A 16,351-nucleotide genomic window follows, 5' to 3' on the forward strand; every position below is an offset into this window, starting at 1 on the left:
AGAGAAGTCCCTTCCCACTGATTGGCTGGTGAGGGTTTGGGCCTTTCCTTGTCATTGGGAACTCTTACCTTTGGCTCTTTTATCTTGCTGTGTTCAGGTCTACACTGACAAGCTGGTCATAATTTTTCAGGCTGTTGTTTGACAATAACCGTGCAAAAGAACAAAATCCCATCTTTAAAACTGCATGACCTATGAAACTACATATTTATTTTTATCAAGCTACTTTTTAAAGAAAAAGTACACAAAGTGTGCTAATTTTGTCCTTTTGACAGTTACCTAGACCCTGTTATTAGGTTTTCCTTTCCATACTTTTTATCATTTACTTTTAGTCTGCCCATTCAATTCTTTCATATTTCAATATCATTATTTATCTCTTTAAGTCATTGAAGCACAAAAATTCCTCAAGGTTCTTTAATGGGGATATTAAAGGTAACATAGATATATATTGTCTTAGGAGGTACACTCAACTTTAAAATATTGAATAAGTCTGATAAAGTAATTCCAAATAAGTCGGCTTCTGTAAGCAGCTGAAATTCTGGCGTGTGGCCTGTGGACTTTCTTAAAGGACTCTGGTCTGACTATTTAGACTTTGGTTAAGGTCATCATTTTTCATCACACAGCTGTTTTCCATTTCCAGTTTCCTGAGTTGATATTAATAATTTCTAATTGCCAGAGAAACAGCAAACCAAAGAGGGTAGACAAAGTGCTCAAAGTAAATGAGGCCATGCACTGTAGGATTACTGATCAGCCTAAGAATATCTGGCTCAAACCTTGGAGCAGCCATGTTGCGTGTCTTTCTCCATGCAAGCTTCTAGAACACATCAGACACTGTATCCGCTCTTTTATCTGATCACAGTTACCTCTTATAATAACAGTTAGTCCCCGTAATGGCGTGGGAATAGAAGAACATGAACTTCCATTTCAAAATTACTCAGATCTTAGCTCTGACTTGTCTCAGTTGGGTGAACCCATGCCAATTATTCTGCCTCATTTCATTGAGCTTGCTCTCTCAACAGTAGCAGCAGTGTCCGGGTTTATTGGAGAGTGGGTAGCATATGAGGGTGTGTTCAACTGGAGGCATTCTATAACGACAGCTCTTCCCTGTGTGTGCCCCATGCTATGGTAGATGAAGCCAAAACACAGGAAAGGGATCCGTTTTCCTGGTTTATTCAATAGATTTCCTGAGGCAAGTGTAACTGTTGTTGTTTTCCATTGCTGCAAGCTGTATTTCTCGGCTCATTTTTGTTTTTGGTCTGTGTTCACGTAGACCGAATCACGAGACGACAAATGACTTGCCGTCTCTGCAATTTTTCGATATCAGGCTTTGTCCATTAAAGCAAGGCTGTTTTTGTCTTCAGCGCTCACTTGCCGCATTTCTTTGTGATTTTATCATAGCCATCCTGTATAACATGACACTTGATGCAGACGGATATTCATCCAGAGTGACCTCCAGGGGGGTATTTAGAGAAAACAGTGAACGATTCCTGCAGAAGAATATGGTTGTATCCCAAACACAGAGCTGTTCTGAATATGACATTAGCATACAGGTGAGACCTCAGGGTTACCTCTCTCCACCACTTTCTTCCAAGCAACTCATGAATCCAGGAAGTTTAAAATGGGAGTTATATGTTAGAAGATGGCTGCATTTCTTGTCTAGCTCTTTGGACAAGAAACACATTTCTGTTATGCTAATACTTATGGTCACATTCTGACTTTATATGTGTTAGGGACATTACGTTTTATTAGGGTGTGCAACTAAATGGGCTAAAAGATTGTTAAAGAAAGCAAGCACTGGGGACTAGAGAGATGGCTGAGCTGGTAAGCAAGCACTGGGGACTAGAGAGATGGCTGAGCTGGTAAGCAAGCACTGGGGACTAGAGAGATGGCTGAGCTGGTAAGCAAGCACTGGGGACCAGAGAGATGGCTGAGCTGGTAAGCAAGCACTGGGGACTAGAGAGATGGCTGAGCTGGTAAGCAAGCACTGGGGACTAGAGAGATGGCTGAGCTGGTAAGGACACTTGCTGCATAAGCACCGGGACCTGAATTAAAGACTCCAGCACTTATGTAAAAATGCCACGTTTGGCTCTATGAGTGTCTGTAACCCTGGGGCTGGGAGCATCAGAGCCAAGACAGTGTCCAGGGCTTGCTGGCTGCCAGCCTAACTCTGGGGTAATCTAGAGACAATGATGAAGGAGAAGATCTGATGTCATCCTCTGGCCTTCACACTTATATACAGATATACCACACATACATGTACATGGGCACATGGCACCCCTCCACACACACATTGAATAAAGAAAATAAATAGATTCATTAAATAAATGTTTTTTTAAAAAAAATTGAAAGACAGTGTTTTCTTAAATGACTAATCAGGTGATCTCTCCATTACCCATCAAGTAAAAGTTGTGTAGTCATTTTAAGCTCATAAAACTGAAAATCTCAAAAGTGGTTTCTAATACAGCTTTACCCTGGGTCAGTGGTTCTCAACCTTCTTAATGCTGCAACCCTTTAATACAGTTCCTCATGCTGTGCTGACCCCAGCCCTAAAATTATTCCATGACTACTTTGCAACTATAATTTTGCTACTATCATAAATTGTTATGCAAATATCTGTTAAGTGACCCCCCACAAAGGGGTCATGAACCACGGATCAAGAACCACTGCACTAGGTAAATGATGGTGGAGTATGTGGTAAAGATGGCCTGTTCTATTAGGTCATAATTGTTAGAGTTCACATTGATGTGGGAAATCTTTCCTGTAGGAAACATGCTTCTTAGGAGTAACTTTCCAATCAGAAACTTATTTTTTTTAATTTTTATGGTTTATTTAACTTTATTTTATGTGCATGAAGGTATCCGATCCCCTGCAACTGGATCTTTAGACAGTTGTGAGCTGCCATGTGGGTGCTGGGAATTGAACCCGAGTCCTCTAGAAGAGCAGTCAGTGCTCTTAATCACTGAGCCATCTCTCCAGCCCCCAGAAACGTATTTATAAGCTATATGAAGTATTTCCCCCAGCAACTCTGTAATAATATCTTAAAAGTAACAGAAGAAGACACCTGCACATGGGTGTATACACAAACACACAGGGATACACACACACATGGGAAGAGAAGGAGCTAGGAGTGGGGGAGAACAAAAGGTTGAGAGGTAGGTGAGGAGACCAGACAGGAAGGAGGGAGGAGAAGGAACAGGGAAGAAACTTGGCTTCCATTCTTTCCTGACCTTGTCTAATATGGGATCAAGTTACCCATGTAATTACAGTGTTCATGGAAAGAAGAAAGAAGACACTAGGAATGAGAAGCAAGACCACCCAAGTGCTAGGCACTGACATAGGATGTATCATCCAAATACTTATAATTACTCATGTGTGAATAATGAGATTATTTACCATCCCAGGAAGAACTGCTGCTTCAGGTTTTTACTGTAATTGAGTCACCTTCGGTTTCTGAATTGGAACCAAAGAGGAAGTCTTGGTCATCAGAACAAACCTCTTCTCTGTAACTGATGGCACTTTAAATTATAATCACATTTGCAGACTTTGTTTTTAAGTTCCTCTGACTAAGTAATCTATCATCGCCCTCCTCCCATCTTTAGAAGCCCTCTGACGTGGTCAACCCTTTGGATCTGCGAGTCGACATCAGTTTGGAAAACCCTGGCACTAGCCCTGCCCTTGAAGCCTATTCTGACACTGTCAAAGTCTTCAGCGTGAGTGTGCCTTGCCCTTCCCAAGTCGAGGTTGGCTAACGGCTTCCATAGTTGCTGTGGGGATAAAGGTGCTAAGGGTGCAGTCTAAATGTAATAATGCCCACAGTTCTCTGGCATTTCAGTTCCACAAAGTAGAGATTTCTTCTTCCACACTCTGTTTCTGGCCCCAAAAGAGGTGTCAAGCCACCACGGGCATTCAACAAATGCTTCTTGAAGAAATAAAGAATAAAACGGGCCAAACTGCTTGTGCTCAACACTCACTTAAAAATTCAGATGCCTGTGAAGTTGTTTGTCTCTCTCCATTATATCTATTTTAACTTAACTCCCCATTAACAAGCCATTACAAGTTACACATGGTGGCACAGGTCTTTAGTCCCAGCACTCAGGAGGCAGAGGCAGGCAGATCTCTGGGTTCAAGGCCATTCTGATCCATAGAGCACATTGCAGGATAGCCAGAGCTACACAGAAAAACCCTGGCTCAAAATAAAAACAAATATACAAACAGACAAACTATCATCTTGAATCTTGTATTGTGCCATTATTTGTTTCTTTAAAAATTTGCTAACTATACACAAGCTTCTAAAACGTTGGTTTCCCATGGTTTTGGCCTTTAGGCAAACAGGATGACATTGTATACATTCTTTTATATTTCGTTTTCAACCCAAGAGTATCCAAAGAGGATGATGCCTTTGTTTGTTGTAGATCCCTTTCTATAAAGAATGTGGCAGCGACGGACTTTGCATCTCTGACCTGCTCCTGGATGTCCAGCAGCTGCCAACCACTCAGTATGTTCCCTCTTTCTTTGTGTGCAGGGCGCATTTCAGTGCTTAATTAAAGACAAAATTTGGGGTTTGTTTTTCTACAGAGGAGGTTTTCAGAGTATAGTTAAGACATTTTAAAACTGAATTGCAACTTCTATCATTCTCCTAAGAGTAAAGAAATGAGAAATACCAACTGCTGGCTTTAAGCATTTCCCTTTCCTGCAATAATTAAAAGCTACCAAGGATGAAGTCCAGCATCATTTGCTTACTTGCCAGCATCATTTTACTATGAAGAAAGTCTTTTGTTATTAAATAATCATCAAGTAAATGCAAGGAATTTCTTGAATCAAGAAAGGTTTTGGACGGTGGGGTAGTTTCAGCTTCAGTGGTTTTATCTGTCTCTCTTTTTGTTTTTGAACAGAAACCAACCCTTTATTGTCAGCAACCAGAACAAAAGGTTAACGGTTTCAGTGACACTGAGGAACAGAGGAGAAAGTGCCTACAATACTGCTGTCAAGGCTGAGTTTACCGAGAACTTGTTTTTTGCTTCTTTTTCCATGCCGGTATGTAAGGAACCCACCCCTCCCCAACACAAACACATACTCATCTCTGCTGCCCCCCAGCCTCCCCACACTCCCACTAACCACCCCACACAGCATTTCGCCCCTTCCTCTCTGCCACTCGCTGTCTCTGATACTCCAACCTCTGGGTCCTTCAAACTGTCTGAAAAACTCAGACACGGCCTGGGCATGCTCAGTCCTACCTTGTGGCTTCCAGTTAGTGAAGCCTCCTGAGAATGCAGTCTGGCTCCGAATCTAGGGCGACTCTGTTTGCAGCGAGGGTCACTTTTTCCTTTACCCCAGGCCTTGGCAGTGGCAGCTCACAACTTCTCCAGCCTTCTATGCTGTGAGGAGGCCGCCTGTCCTGTGCTGGACAGATGTGATGCACTTGCTCAGTGGCATCCAGTCCCACCGCGTAGTCCTGGCTTTGCAATGCTGCGACTTCTGGTGCCAGGATGGTGCATTCCTGCAAAAGCATTCTATCGAGCTGACCTGATCACTAAAGCAGGAATACACTTAACCAGGAGAGCCCCTTGCTGATTCCTCTGCTCTCCGGCCATGACACGAGAATAAGAAGAAAAGGGAAAAGCTATTTTTCAACTGGGTTGCTTGATTAAAGGATATGAAAAAGTTTCTGTATATTCCAAGTTACTGTGAACTTTATAGATTTAAAGTTCCAAGCCTGTGCTGACTTCATGTTTAAATGTCCTGCGCCAGACAGCAGCCCTTACATTAAAGACAAAATGAGTTGAGGAAAAGTGGCAAAATCTGCTAGTTATGTAAAACACAAATGTGTATTTTTTTCTTTTAAAAATATGCATTTCAAAAACATTATGAAAAAAGTATTACTAAATATAAGGTTTCTGAATGTTATATTAAAGATATATATGCTTCTGAAATACAAACATTGATTTGCATCTTAGTGCACATTTCCCTAATCCTTTACCTTCTTGAGTGTCTCTTTAGAGTTGGCAATAATAACAACATGTTTAACCACTTGGCTAATACAAGATATTCAAGTCTTTGAGAGCAATTGGTTTCTATTCCAATAGAAACCAATATCACTGCTAAGATGTCCTTGTCTACTTTTCAATGTGGGTATACACACACACACACACACTTAGTTAATTTCCACTTCTTTGGTCCTCTTCAGGTCGACGGAACAGAAGTAACATGCCAGGTGGGCTCATCGCAGAAATCTGTTACCTGTGATGTGGGATATCCTGCCTTAAAGAGTGATGAGCAGGTACAGCTTGCCTCGTCTAACCCTGGCTCTCCACACCTGAGGGTACTCTCTGTCTTTACCGGGCCTCATCATTTAACAAACATCACTCAGCAACCAGCCACATATGGAAGGGGTTCCCTCACTGGGGTTATTCTCTTTAAATCATTTGCCAAAGTAGCATTTCTTCATGCACCTCCTTCCAAGCGCACATGCAATATGCAATGCTCTTTGGTGTGACTGTGTTGGCCAACATTGGTCGCAGTGCTGTAAGTGAATATCAGATCACCACAAAGCCTGACCATCCGACAACTATAGCCGGATGGCCTGAACATCTGATAGGAGTCGACCTCTGCTCTCTGAGCAAGGGGGACACAAGCGGTCTACAAACTTAAAATTTTAACACATGAAATTCAGAGTCACACTTGGCTGGGGAACTTTTGTCCTGGTCTAAAACATCACAGATGATGAATTTTAATGTCATATTTAGGTGACTTTTACCATCAACTTCGACTTCAACTTTCAAAACCTCCAGAATCAGGCAACCATCCATTTCCAGGCCTTCAGGTAAGACACAGGGCAATCATAAACTTATGCCCAGGAAATTTTATAAAATTTCTTTTTAAGTAATTTCTAATACTTGTTTTGATAGTGAGAGCCAAGAAGCAAATGAAGCAGACAATTTGGTCAGTCTCAAGATCCCTCTTCTGTATGATGCCGAACTTCACTTAACCCGGTATGTAAAGTCTGCTAGACGGGCGGGTAGCTTTTTACACCCTGGTACATAGATCATTGAGCTCATGACTACAGTCCACAATTGGCTCAGTCTTAGCGCAAAAATTTAGTGCCTACTTGTCAACTAGATTAGAAATATACAGACAAACTGATGCCCAGGAGCACATGAACTTTTTAGGTTTATTGACTCAGAACAGCACCAGAGGAAAAATGTTTCTATCCAATGTCATGGGTCAATGCCCGGAAGGTGGGAAGGTACCTGAAATCTGTTCCAAGATGCTGAAACAGACTCTTGGAGGCCTTGAGAGTTACCAACACTTCTCACTGCTCTCTTCATTGTATGGTACTGAATGTCAATAAGGTACCTGTTCTTGGCCATGGAAGTCCCCAGCATTATGCTTTAGACATTGAAGGGGCACAACAAGTAAGAAATGGAGTCTCGTACTCAATAAGCTGATATGGAAACTACACCAAGACTAGCTTCTTTATGGAAAACCCCAGACGTGACTGCTGATGGTTTTCTTCCAATCAGGAGGAAATGAGGGATTTTCCAAAAGAAGTCATCCATGAAGCCAGGCTTTATTCCTTTTTCTTTCCTATTTCCTTTTCTGCCTTCCAAGGCAGGTCAAGCTGAGGACAGTGGTTAAAATGTTACCAGCCAACACCAGTTAGCTTGAATTGTCCCAAAAGTCAGGTCTCTTGGGAAATGGGTAACACACAAACCCTACAGGTGTTATAGGATAAACTCACTTTCTGAACTAAGACCCCTGAAAACATTTCCTAGTAAGTATATGGGCAACCACATACTCTAACTCCTGCCTTGCCAGCCTTGTCCATGAAAGTATAGAGCACACAGCTGTTCATGAAATCACAAAATAAAATTGACTAGGAACTCATGCTACCCTGTTTGAAGCTTGAGACACATAAGCAAAGAGAAAAAGAACACGTGTGTATCCAGTGAGTCTCAAAGGCACCCACAGAAACGATGCATAGCCCAAGTTATCCAACCTGATAAGTGTATCAGTAGCTCGAGTTTCCAAAAAACATCTCTCTTGGATAAAATAAGTAATTGGTGGCAAAGCTACGGTGATGTTTATTGCCACATCACCTGAACGTTCTTCTTCTAATGCAAAGAAGTCTGCATTTTCTCAGACCCATTTAGTGAGAGTCTATTTTTTTTTCTGGAATGTTCACATGGAATAAATATAGGATTAAAACAGGACTTTACTTTTACTAACATCTTAGCCATGTATTTTATGTGATTGTAATTTTTATTCTAATGAATTCTAGTATTAGAGTCTATGTCTTAAAATATTAAGGTATATGGTAAAAATTTTAAAGACATGACTCCTGATCCTACAATCAGGTGGTTCCCCCACATGATTCTCTTTTTTAAAGAATTACATGAATGTATTTGGAAAATGCAAACATCATAATAAGACACAAAATGAAAAGTGAGATTTTCTTTCTTTAACACTTTGATGACAGTCCCCACAAATGACTAAGAAGACTGTTTTGGAATATCTTCAGTCCAAACAGTTATTTTATGTACAAAGTTACACATACACACACACATACACACACACACACACACACACACACACACACACACCAACAATTTACCTACTAAAGGAAAAATACTAAAAAATTCTTTCATATATTAATGTGGTTTATATAGTAGGATATACATATCTAATTTATTCTGTTTCTGGATGAATCATAATTCATGCAGCCATCCCAGCAGTCATGAGATACTAAGTTGTTTCACATTTTTGCTTGTGTAACCATCAAAAACTATACTGAAGAAAGGCTTTAACATTCTGTAAACTTTTGAGAAAAGTCCCCACTTACTCATCATGTCCCTTGATAGCCACTTTAATATTGTATACTATGCCATCAAGTTCTATGTGTGTAATAAATGTAAATAGAATTATTTTTTAACAGGATCCTCCTGGATGTAGATTGCTGCTGCTGTAACCCTTAAGTACTCTAGAGGAAACTTATGTAAGAAAGTAGAAAAGTGACAGATCTCGTTAAAATACAAAAAGCAGACCCTATCAATCAATTTAGGAGTTGGCTGTGTTTAGGGGCTTACATAAACATCTGGAAGGCAATGAGGATAACTCATGCACACGTAGCTGAGTTTTCTATTTCAATTCCTAGTCAGTTTTCCCATTTTCCATACAAGGCTGACACACCATTGTTTCCCCTCATACACATAAAACCTTGACAACTACCACATATATTCAGCAGATTTTCCTTTTGAAATTTTGGAAGAACTTTCTTAAAAGACTGAGAGAGACAGGGGCAGACAAAGAGAGAGAGAGATAGGAAGAGAAGGAGAGAGAGAGGTACAAAGAGATAAGACAGAAAGAGACAGGGTGCCCTGAGGATAGAAAACATTCTGTCTTAGAAAATGTCTAGTCCATTCTTGTGGTAAATGAACTGAACATCCTATAATTTGGATAAACTCTCCCCTGGTATGTATAGAGAGACAAGCGTCACACTTCTCAGAATCCTACCCTAGCTTTCAGGTCCTTCTCACTCCACACAGTGAACAGAAGCTGCCCTGGTTGGACTGTAGCCTCAAGGCACCAGGAATAAGTGAAAAAATGGAAGGCCTCCAGTTTCACCCACATCCACAGAGTTTCCTGGGGAATCCTCTGGCTGGACACTATATACTTACAGGCATTAGTTATGAATCCTAAATCTTATGGCCAAGATCTCAAATTAAATCTTTGGATTTTAAGAGTGGTTTTGCAATGATGGAAACAAATTAAATCCACTCCAAATTCACTGCCAACTATTTGAGTTGGTCGAACACTAGAGAAAGATTAGTAAAACAAATGCACGCCCTGTTGGAGAGGCATGATTAATGAATACTGCAGGAGCTAATAGCTGGTTCCCATCATTGCACTACACACAGCAAGTGGAAAAAAAACCTTGACTTACCGAGCCAATCCAACCACCAAAGCTGGAGTGTCCACCTTTCCAACACCCTTGCCAATGTAACAGAGGTCTGGAGGCCAATGCAACTGTCAATTCTAAAGCGATACTTTTATGCCTATGTTAAAAACTTGACAACTGATAAACCCATAGGCTCTGCTCAGAAAGATAGTGAAGGGGTATGATTTGAAGAGGAGTTGTTTTCATCACAGAAAAGTACATTGGACTGTGGAATCTAACATTCATTCACATGTGGTACTTTTTTAACTTTTGTATTATGATTATAATAATTAAAAAGTCCAAATATTTATGGGTCTTAAGATTTATATACGTGTCTGTGCGTGTACATGTGTGTGTGCATGTGTGCATATGTATGTGCATACAAAGAACATCAGTGGTAGGGAGCATTGCCATTACTACACTCCCCAGACACCAGTCAAGCAGAAAGACAGATTCTCAAATTCAAAGTGGAAGCTTAAAACGTAGAATAAGTAAGTAAAAGTTAACCATTTTGATGATATTCCAGGTAGAAGATCCTTAAGTAAAGTAAATATAATGCTTCAAGAGCAACAGCAAAACAAAAATAATTGGTTTTACCAATGTCACCCAACAGATCCACCAATATAAATTTTTATGAGATCTCTTCGGATGAGAATGCTCCTTCTGTCATAAACAGTGTTGAAGATATTGGTCCCAAATTCATCTTCTCCCTCAAGGTTGGTAAGCTTGTCATAAAGATGACAATCCAGTAGGAGGAGGGATGAAATAAAGACTATATAATGAAAAGGAAGTAACCAAAATTCCAATGCACCCGTGGCTGCCAATCTTGAGTGTGCAGTAACAACAGGAGAGCGTGTTACAGCACACACAGCTAAGCTTCATCCCCAAGCTGCTGACTCAGAAGGTCTGCAGTGAGCTTGGCAGTGTGCAGCTCCAACAAGCCCACAGGCAATGCTGCAGCTGCCGCTGGTGTGGGTGTCACACTTTGAGAACATTGTGGTAGATGACAGATAAGCAGAAGGACTCATGTTTAGGTGTGTGTCCTTGGTAAAGAAGAAATAATATATTTTCAAAGCAAATATTCAGGATTAACCAGCAAGGCATGGCTAGAATGGCATTACTGTGGGTGAGTGTCCGTTACACTACTTTATGCTTGGAGACCAGTCCTGTTTGAAAAGCTCATCATTTGTACGTGGTACAAACAGGGCTTTTGGACAGTAATGCTAAGAGTATCTAAAACGCTCTGATCCAATTCAGTGCAATATAACTGTAAGTATCTATGAATAAGTAGCTATTATTCTAAAGATTGGCATCAGTTATATAGAGAAATTCAAAGAAAGACACCTCTAATCCCAAACCTGGGAAGCTGAGGTGAGAATGCTGTCAGTTTAAGGCCAAGCTGGGCCCCAGAGTATGACTGAGGGAGAGAGAGAGAGAGAGAGAGAGAGAGAGAGAGAGAGAGAGAAAGTAAGTTATAAAAGAATAGCTAACTTAGAAAAGAATGCCATGGAGACTTTGGAAAGTCAATAGGGATGCACCTGCCTCCTGGAGCCAAAGCCATTCGGGCTCCACGCATTTCCAATTGTCCATCATGCACACCCCTGCTCTACAGTTTAGTCTCGCGTCTTTAATGACAAGAGAATCTCGATTTGTTATCCAGATTTTGAGTTTCAGAAAATGAGGATAGTAACCACATGCTTTATAGGATTTTTAAACAATTCATAGTAACAACAACAATATTAAGAGTGCAGGTATCAGCCATTGTAACACATGTTACCTCTAACAACATAGCCCCCATCAGTGAGAACAGATAGCAGGGGAGCACATGGTCACTGACATTTTGATGCTCTTTAATTTTTAGGTAAACTTTATCTTTAGAGAGGGTCCGTTCCTTGCCCACGCCACGCTGCTACTCTGCATCCCCCTGGACTAGCATCGGGGTGGTTTTCCTGGCAGCATCTGCTTCACATGTTATTCTCCACACAGGTAACGACGGGAAGCTCTCCAGTAAGCATGGCCTCAGTCACCATTCACATTCCCCAGTACACCAAGGCGAAGAACCCGCTCCTGTATCTGACCGGAGTGCAAACAGATGAGGTAAGGAGAATACAGCTGGCCACACGGACAGAAACAAGCCATGAATAAAGGGTGGTTGTGTCTGCACTTAAAAGCTGAAAAGCGAAAGGGAACACTATGCATCCCAGATCCAAACAAACCAGCATCAGACTTCAGGGTATAAGCAGATCACTGTCCAAAGAAAATGAGCATCCTCGTGGCTGAAATTATTCTAAGTATCCCTGTTCTGTGTAGAAGAGGAGTTGACTTGGTCAGAGCCCTGTTAGTAGAGAGTACTGGGAAGGAAGAGGTTCCATCTACTGTGGGCACACAGTAGGTCTAGAGATCTGCTGGTCCTCAAGCAGCTGGCTGGGACTTTCACCCAGTAGGACTCAGCCCTGGCTATTCACTTTAGTCCCCAGTTACCTTTTAAGGAGAAACATCAAGGCAGTGAAATCAGAATCTGAAGATAAGGCTAGAATGCTGGCATTTCCCTTTGAAAGCTGCAGACCCGTGTTCTTCTATGCTGCCTGGCCCAAGAGGTGGTGCCTGCCATAACCAAATGTCTTAACTTCGGCTCTCCTATAGTGAGCACTTAGCTAGTCTTACAGTAATATTTCTGTAATATACATAGCAGATTTCAAGAAATTAAACTCCTAAAATATTCCCTAGGAAAAGCCTTGAATTGAATCACTTACAGTGTATTTGTTTTACAATATTCTTTAAGAGAACAAAAGAACCATTTTTTAAAATTATTCTTTGTGTCTTTCACATCACGCACGCATCTTGATCCCTTTCATTTCCCCGTCCCTTTGTGTCCAACCTCTTGCCCTTGTAATCCCCCACCAAAAAGAAAAAAATAATAATAATAAGATGAAAAAAGGAAAAATCTCATCATGGAAGCTGTAGAGTGACACAGTGAGTCACACGTGAACACTTTTGTCCACATATCTTTATGTGGAAGCATTCATTGCAGTCACTGGTCTGGTTCAAGGCCTCTGGTTTCTGCTACACTACCAATGCTGGGCCCTCACTGGGACTCCTCTCGGATATCCTGCTGTTGCCCCACGTCGTGGAGATCCTGCAGCTTTGGATCTGTAGGACCGGCCCCTTGACCTCATGTCATAGCAAGCCGCGCATTGCTACAAAAAAATGCCTGAGGTTAGGTTAACTTTACAGATAAAAAGGCTTATTTAACCCCCAGCCCTTGTAATTTGGTGATATGATACCCGCATCATTTCATCTCTGGTGAGGGTCTCATGATAGCCGGTATAAGAAAGAGAAGGGGTTAATGGAAGTACATTGCCAAGTAGGAAACTAGAGGGGGCCTACAATTCTGAACTCCCTCTTTTAGGACATCCTTCCCATTGGCCTGTAGCTGTTCTACTGGAACCCAACTCTAAAAGTCCCCTGTTCTCTCCACACTGCCAACTTGAAGACCACACTTTCAAGGTGTGAACTTTGAGGAACAAACCACACTGAAATCGTGACAGGCTATGAGAAGCTGGCCTGCCTCATCAGGTCACATCAGCTGACTTAAATGCTTCAGGCTTTACCAGAGCACAAAAGCATTTGGCCACTGAGCCCCTGAGAAAGGGGCCTAGGGCCCCTCCCATATGCCACATGATGGCAGGATTTTCTGGCAGGCTGGAAGGAATGGTGTCCACCATTTTGCTTTCCAAGTCTGACATGGTCTTCTTCCTTGTAGGCTGGTGACATCAGCTGTGCAGCAGATATAAATCCACTAAAGCTGGGACAAGCATCCTCTCCTGTCACTGTCAAGAGTGAGAACTTCCGGCATACGAAAGAACTGGTGAGGCGTGGTCAATGTTCCTCTTGAACCTGCCTTAAGTAATCTGCTGTTTGCTCCACCTGAAACCAGGTCTCTTGTTTTATGTCAGCAGCGAACACTCTCGAGTGTTCTTTTGCCTTTGATGTCGAGCATGGATTAGGATATGGCAAACATGTTTTTAAGCTTAGGCTGACAGTTCGCAGCATCGACAGGACATGTGTGATGGGATCTGGAAGTGAAAAGGGGGCTATTGGAGGTGGAGGGTGTGGAGGGTCGGGATGGTGAGTAGGGAAAGAGAGTCAACAGAGGCAATCGGGTTTGAAAATGGCACATGGAGCCCACTTCCTCTGCTAACTTTTAAAAAGGAACTCCATGTGCTTGCTGTCTGTTCCCCAACTGTGCCCTGTTCTTGAAAGAAGAGGGTTAGTATAGCAGCTAGCACGGCATGGCTCTTGGCACAGACTGTCACCGGGCAAGTAAACAAGAAACCCCAAGCAAGCTGTGCAATCAGATACTGAAGCTGTCCTGGCTTTCTTTATATTGTGATGGATGGCCTAAACAGAAAAGGCTGAAACAGAACTTTTTTCTATATGTATTAATATGTAGACATATATTACACAAATAAGCCATGTTGTATTTTTTGGCCATACATAAGCCGATGTTATAGACTGTGCTTTTGGGTTTTCAGGGTTTTGTTTTGTCTTGTTGTTTGTTGATTTTTGATTCTGTGTGTCTGTGTGCATGCGTGGGAGAGACAGGAAGAGTGTCCCCCAATGTATGTTGGGGGAGCATGGTGTGAGTTTATGTGGACAATGTGTACGTTTGTATGTATAGTACAGCGTTGTACACCTGTGTGTGGTGTGCAGTATTTGTGCATATGCACATGGTGTTGTGTGTGTGTGTGTGTGTGTGTGTGTGTGTGTGTGTGTGTGTCTTATCTGTCTGTCTCTCTGTGGCTGTATGGTACATGCACAGGAGTATGAGGCCTGAGCACTCCTCGACTGCTCTCATATTACCTTGAGACAGGTCTCTCACTACATTGGATGGTCACCATTTTGGCGAGGCTAGATCGCCAAAGAACTTTCAGGATCCGCTTGTGTCTGTACTGCCTCCCCCAACACTGGGGCTGCAAGGCACACACAGCCAGGTCGGGCTTTTCATGTGGATGTTGAGGACTTGAACTCGGGTCCTATTGCTTGCAAGTACTCTAATCCACTGTGCTATCTCTCTAGGCCTCACAGCTGTTTTGAAAGGGCTTTACTTTCTATGGCAGTTCATAACAAAGGCGTGTGACTGTAGAGGAATCCCCCATACACCTCCTGTTCTCACATCTTCACGGCTTCCTCCACTATCGAAACCCCATGATTACAGTGCTGCATTTGTCGTGACAGGTCTACACTAACAGATCACATCACTGATGCCAGAGTTTACATTAGGGCTCACGGTTGGATTTCAAATATTCACACTATGGAGTTGAAAATGTGTACTTGCCTGATTCCATTAATTATGGCAGCACATTGAGTGGCTTAGTACCCTAAAGCCCTACTGTGCTCTGTGTGCACAACTCCCTCTTTCCCCAACCCCTGACAACTACAGATTCTCTTACAGACAAGCTCTGATCTAGGAAGTTAATTATTATCCTTAAGTTTAATGGTTAAATTATACGACATGTTGTTTCTGTTCAATAATTTACTTGCCTAGCACATTGCAGATAACATGAATTAGTTACTGTTGCGTTTTTATGGTCATAAATAGTATATTTGAACAGGTTGTATATAGTCAAAATAAATGGAATAAAGAGCAGGTTGTGCCTGTTTGTAGTTGGAAATTTGGGGGCCACCAACCAGCTCCCAAATAAAGACATGGAGAACTTATTATTAATCATGAATGCTCAACCTTAGCTTAGGCTTGTCCCACCAGTTCTTTTAACTTAATTTAACCTGTTTCTCTTCATCTACGTTTTACCTCAGGGCTTTTTAACCTTTCTTTCATTCTGTATGTCCTACTTTCTTGCTTCCTTTTGTCTGTACAGCTGGCCCCTGGCGTCTTCCTGGTGTCTCTTTTTTCTTTTGCTCTCGAGCCCAAATTCCTCCTCCTACTTACTCTCCCTGCCCAGAAGTTTAGCCTACACCTCCTCCCTCACTATTGGTTGTTAAGATTGTTATTAGATAAATTGAGTTCCTGAGGCAGGGAAGGTAAAAGAGCAACACATCTTTACATAATTAAACAAATGCAACGCATCAGTCCATGGTTAAACAAATATTCCGCAACATAAAATATATGCAACACATCTTTATATAGTTAAACAAACGCAACACATCTTTGCATGCTTGAACAAATATTCTGCAACACCCTTCTTTTCACATATTTCTCTTATCTCTGAGGTTATCAATACAGACAGGAAATGGCTGGAAAAAACCTATCTCAACTCTCTTTATATTCTGAAACTCATTATTAAAAGGCCCTTGAAGATATAAACTAGTATAAATACTAATAATATATAGCTATAAATATTAATAGACCCAAATACTAATATAAATTAGTATAAATAATAGTAACTATAAACACTAAAA

General features: G+C 41.6%; 1 protein-coding gene across 1 annotated transcript in view; it reads left to right on the plus strand.

The window, feature by feature from the left end:
- Positions 1–16,351, plus strand: part of Itga2 (integrin subunit alpha 2) — a 100,018-nt gene that overhangs the window by 69,410 nt on the left and 14,257 nt on the right. Inside the window, exons 17-26 of the mRNA XM_041663744.1 lie at positions 1,396–1,547; positions 3,597–3,707; positions 4,410–4,492; positions 4,890–5,031; positions 6,182–6,274; positions 6,741–6,817; positions 6,903–6,986; positions 10,545–10,647; positions 11,918–12,028; positions 13,695–13,799. Of these exons, the coding sequence (XP_041519678.1) occupies positions 1,396–1,547; positions 3,597–3,707; positions 4,410–4,492; positions 4,890–5,031; positions 6,182–6,274; positions 6,741–6,817; positions 6,903–6,986; positions 10,545–10,647; positions 11,918–12,028; positions 13,695–13,799 (1,061 nt within the window). The remainder of the gene's footprint in view (positions 1–1,395; positions 1,548–3,596; positions 3,708–4,409; positions 4,493–4,889; positions 5,032–6,181; positions 6,275–6,740; positions 6,818–6,902; positions 6,987–10,544; positions 10,648–11,917; positions 12,029–13,694; positions 13,800–16,351) is intronic.

The sequence above is a fragment of the Microtus oregoni genome, unplaced genomic scaffold (genome assembly GCF_018167655.1).
Source record: "Microtus oregoni isolate MIOR12 unplaced genomic scaffold, Mior012 000014F_ref0000157, whole genome shotgun sequence".
In the NCBI taxonomy this organism is placed as follows: domain Eukaryota; kingdom Metazoa; phylum Chordata; class Mammalia; order Rodentia; family Cricetidae; genus Microtus; species Microtus oregoni.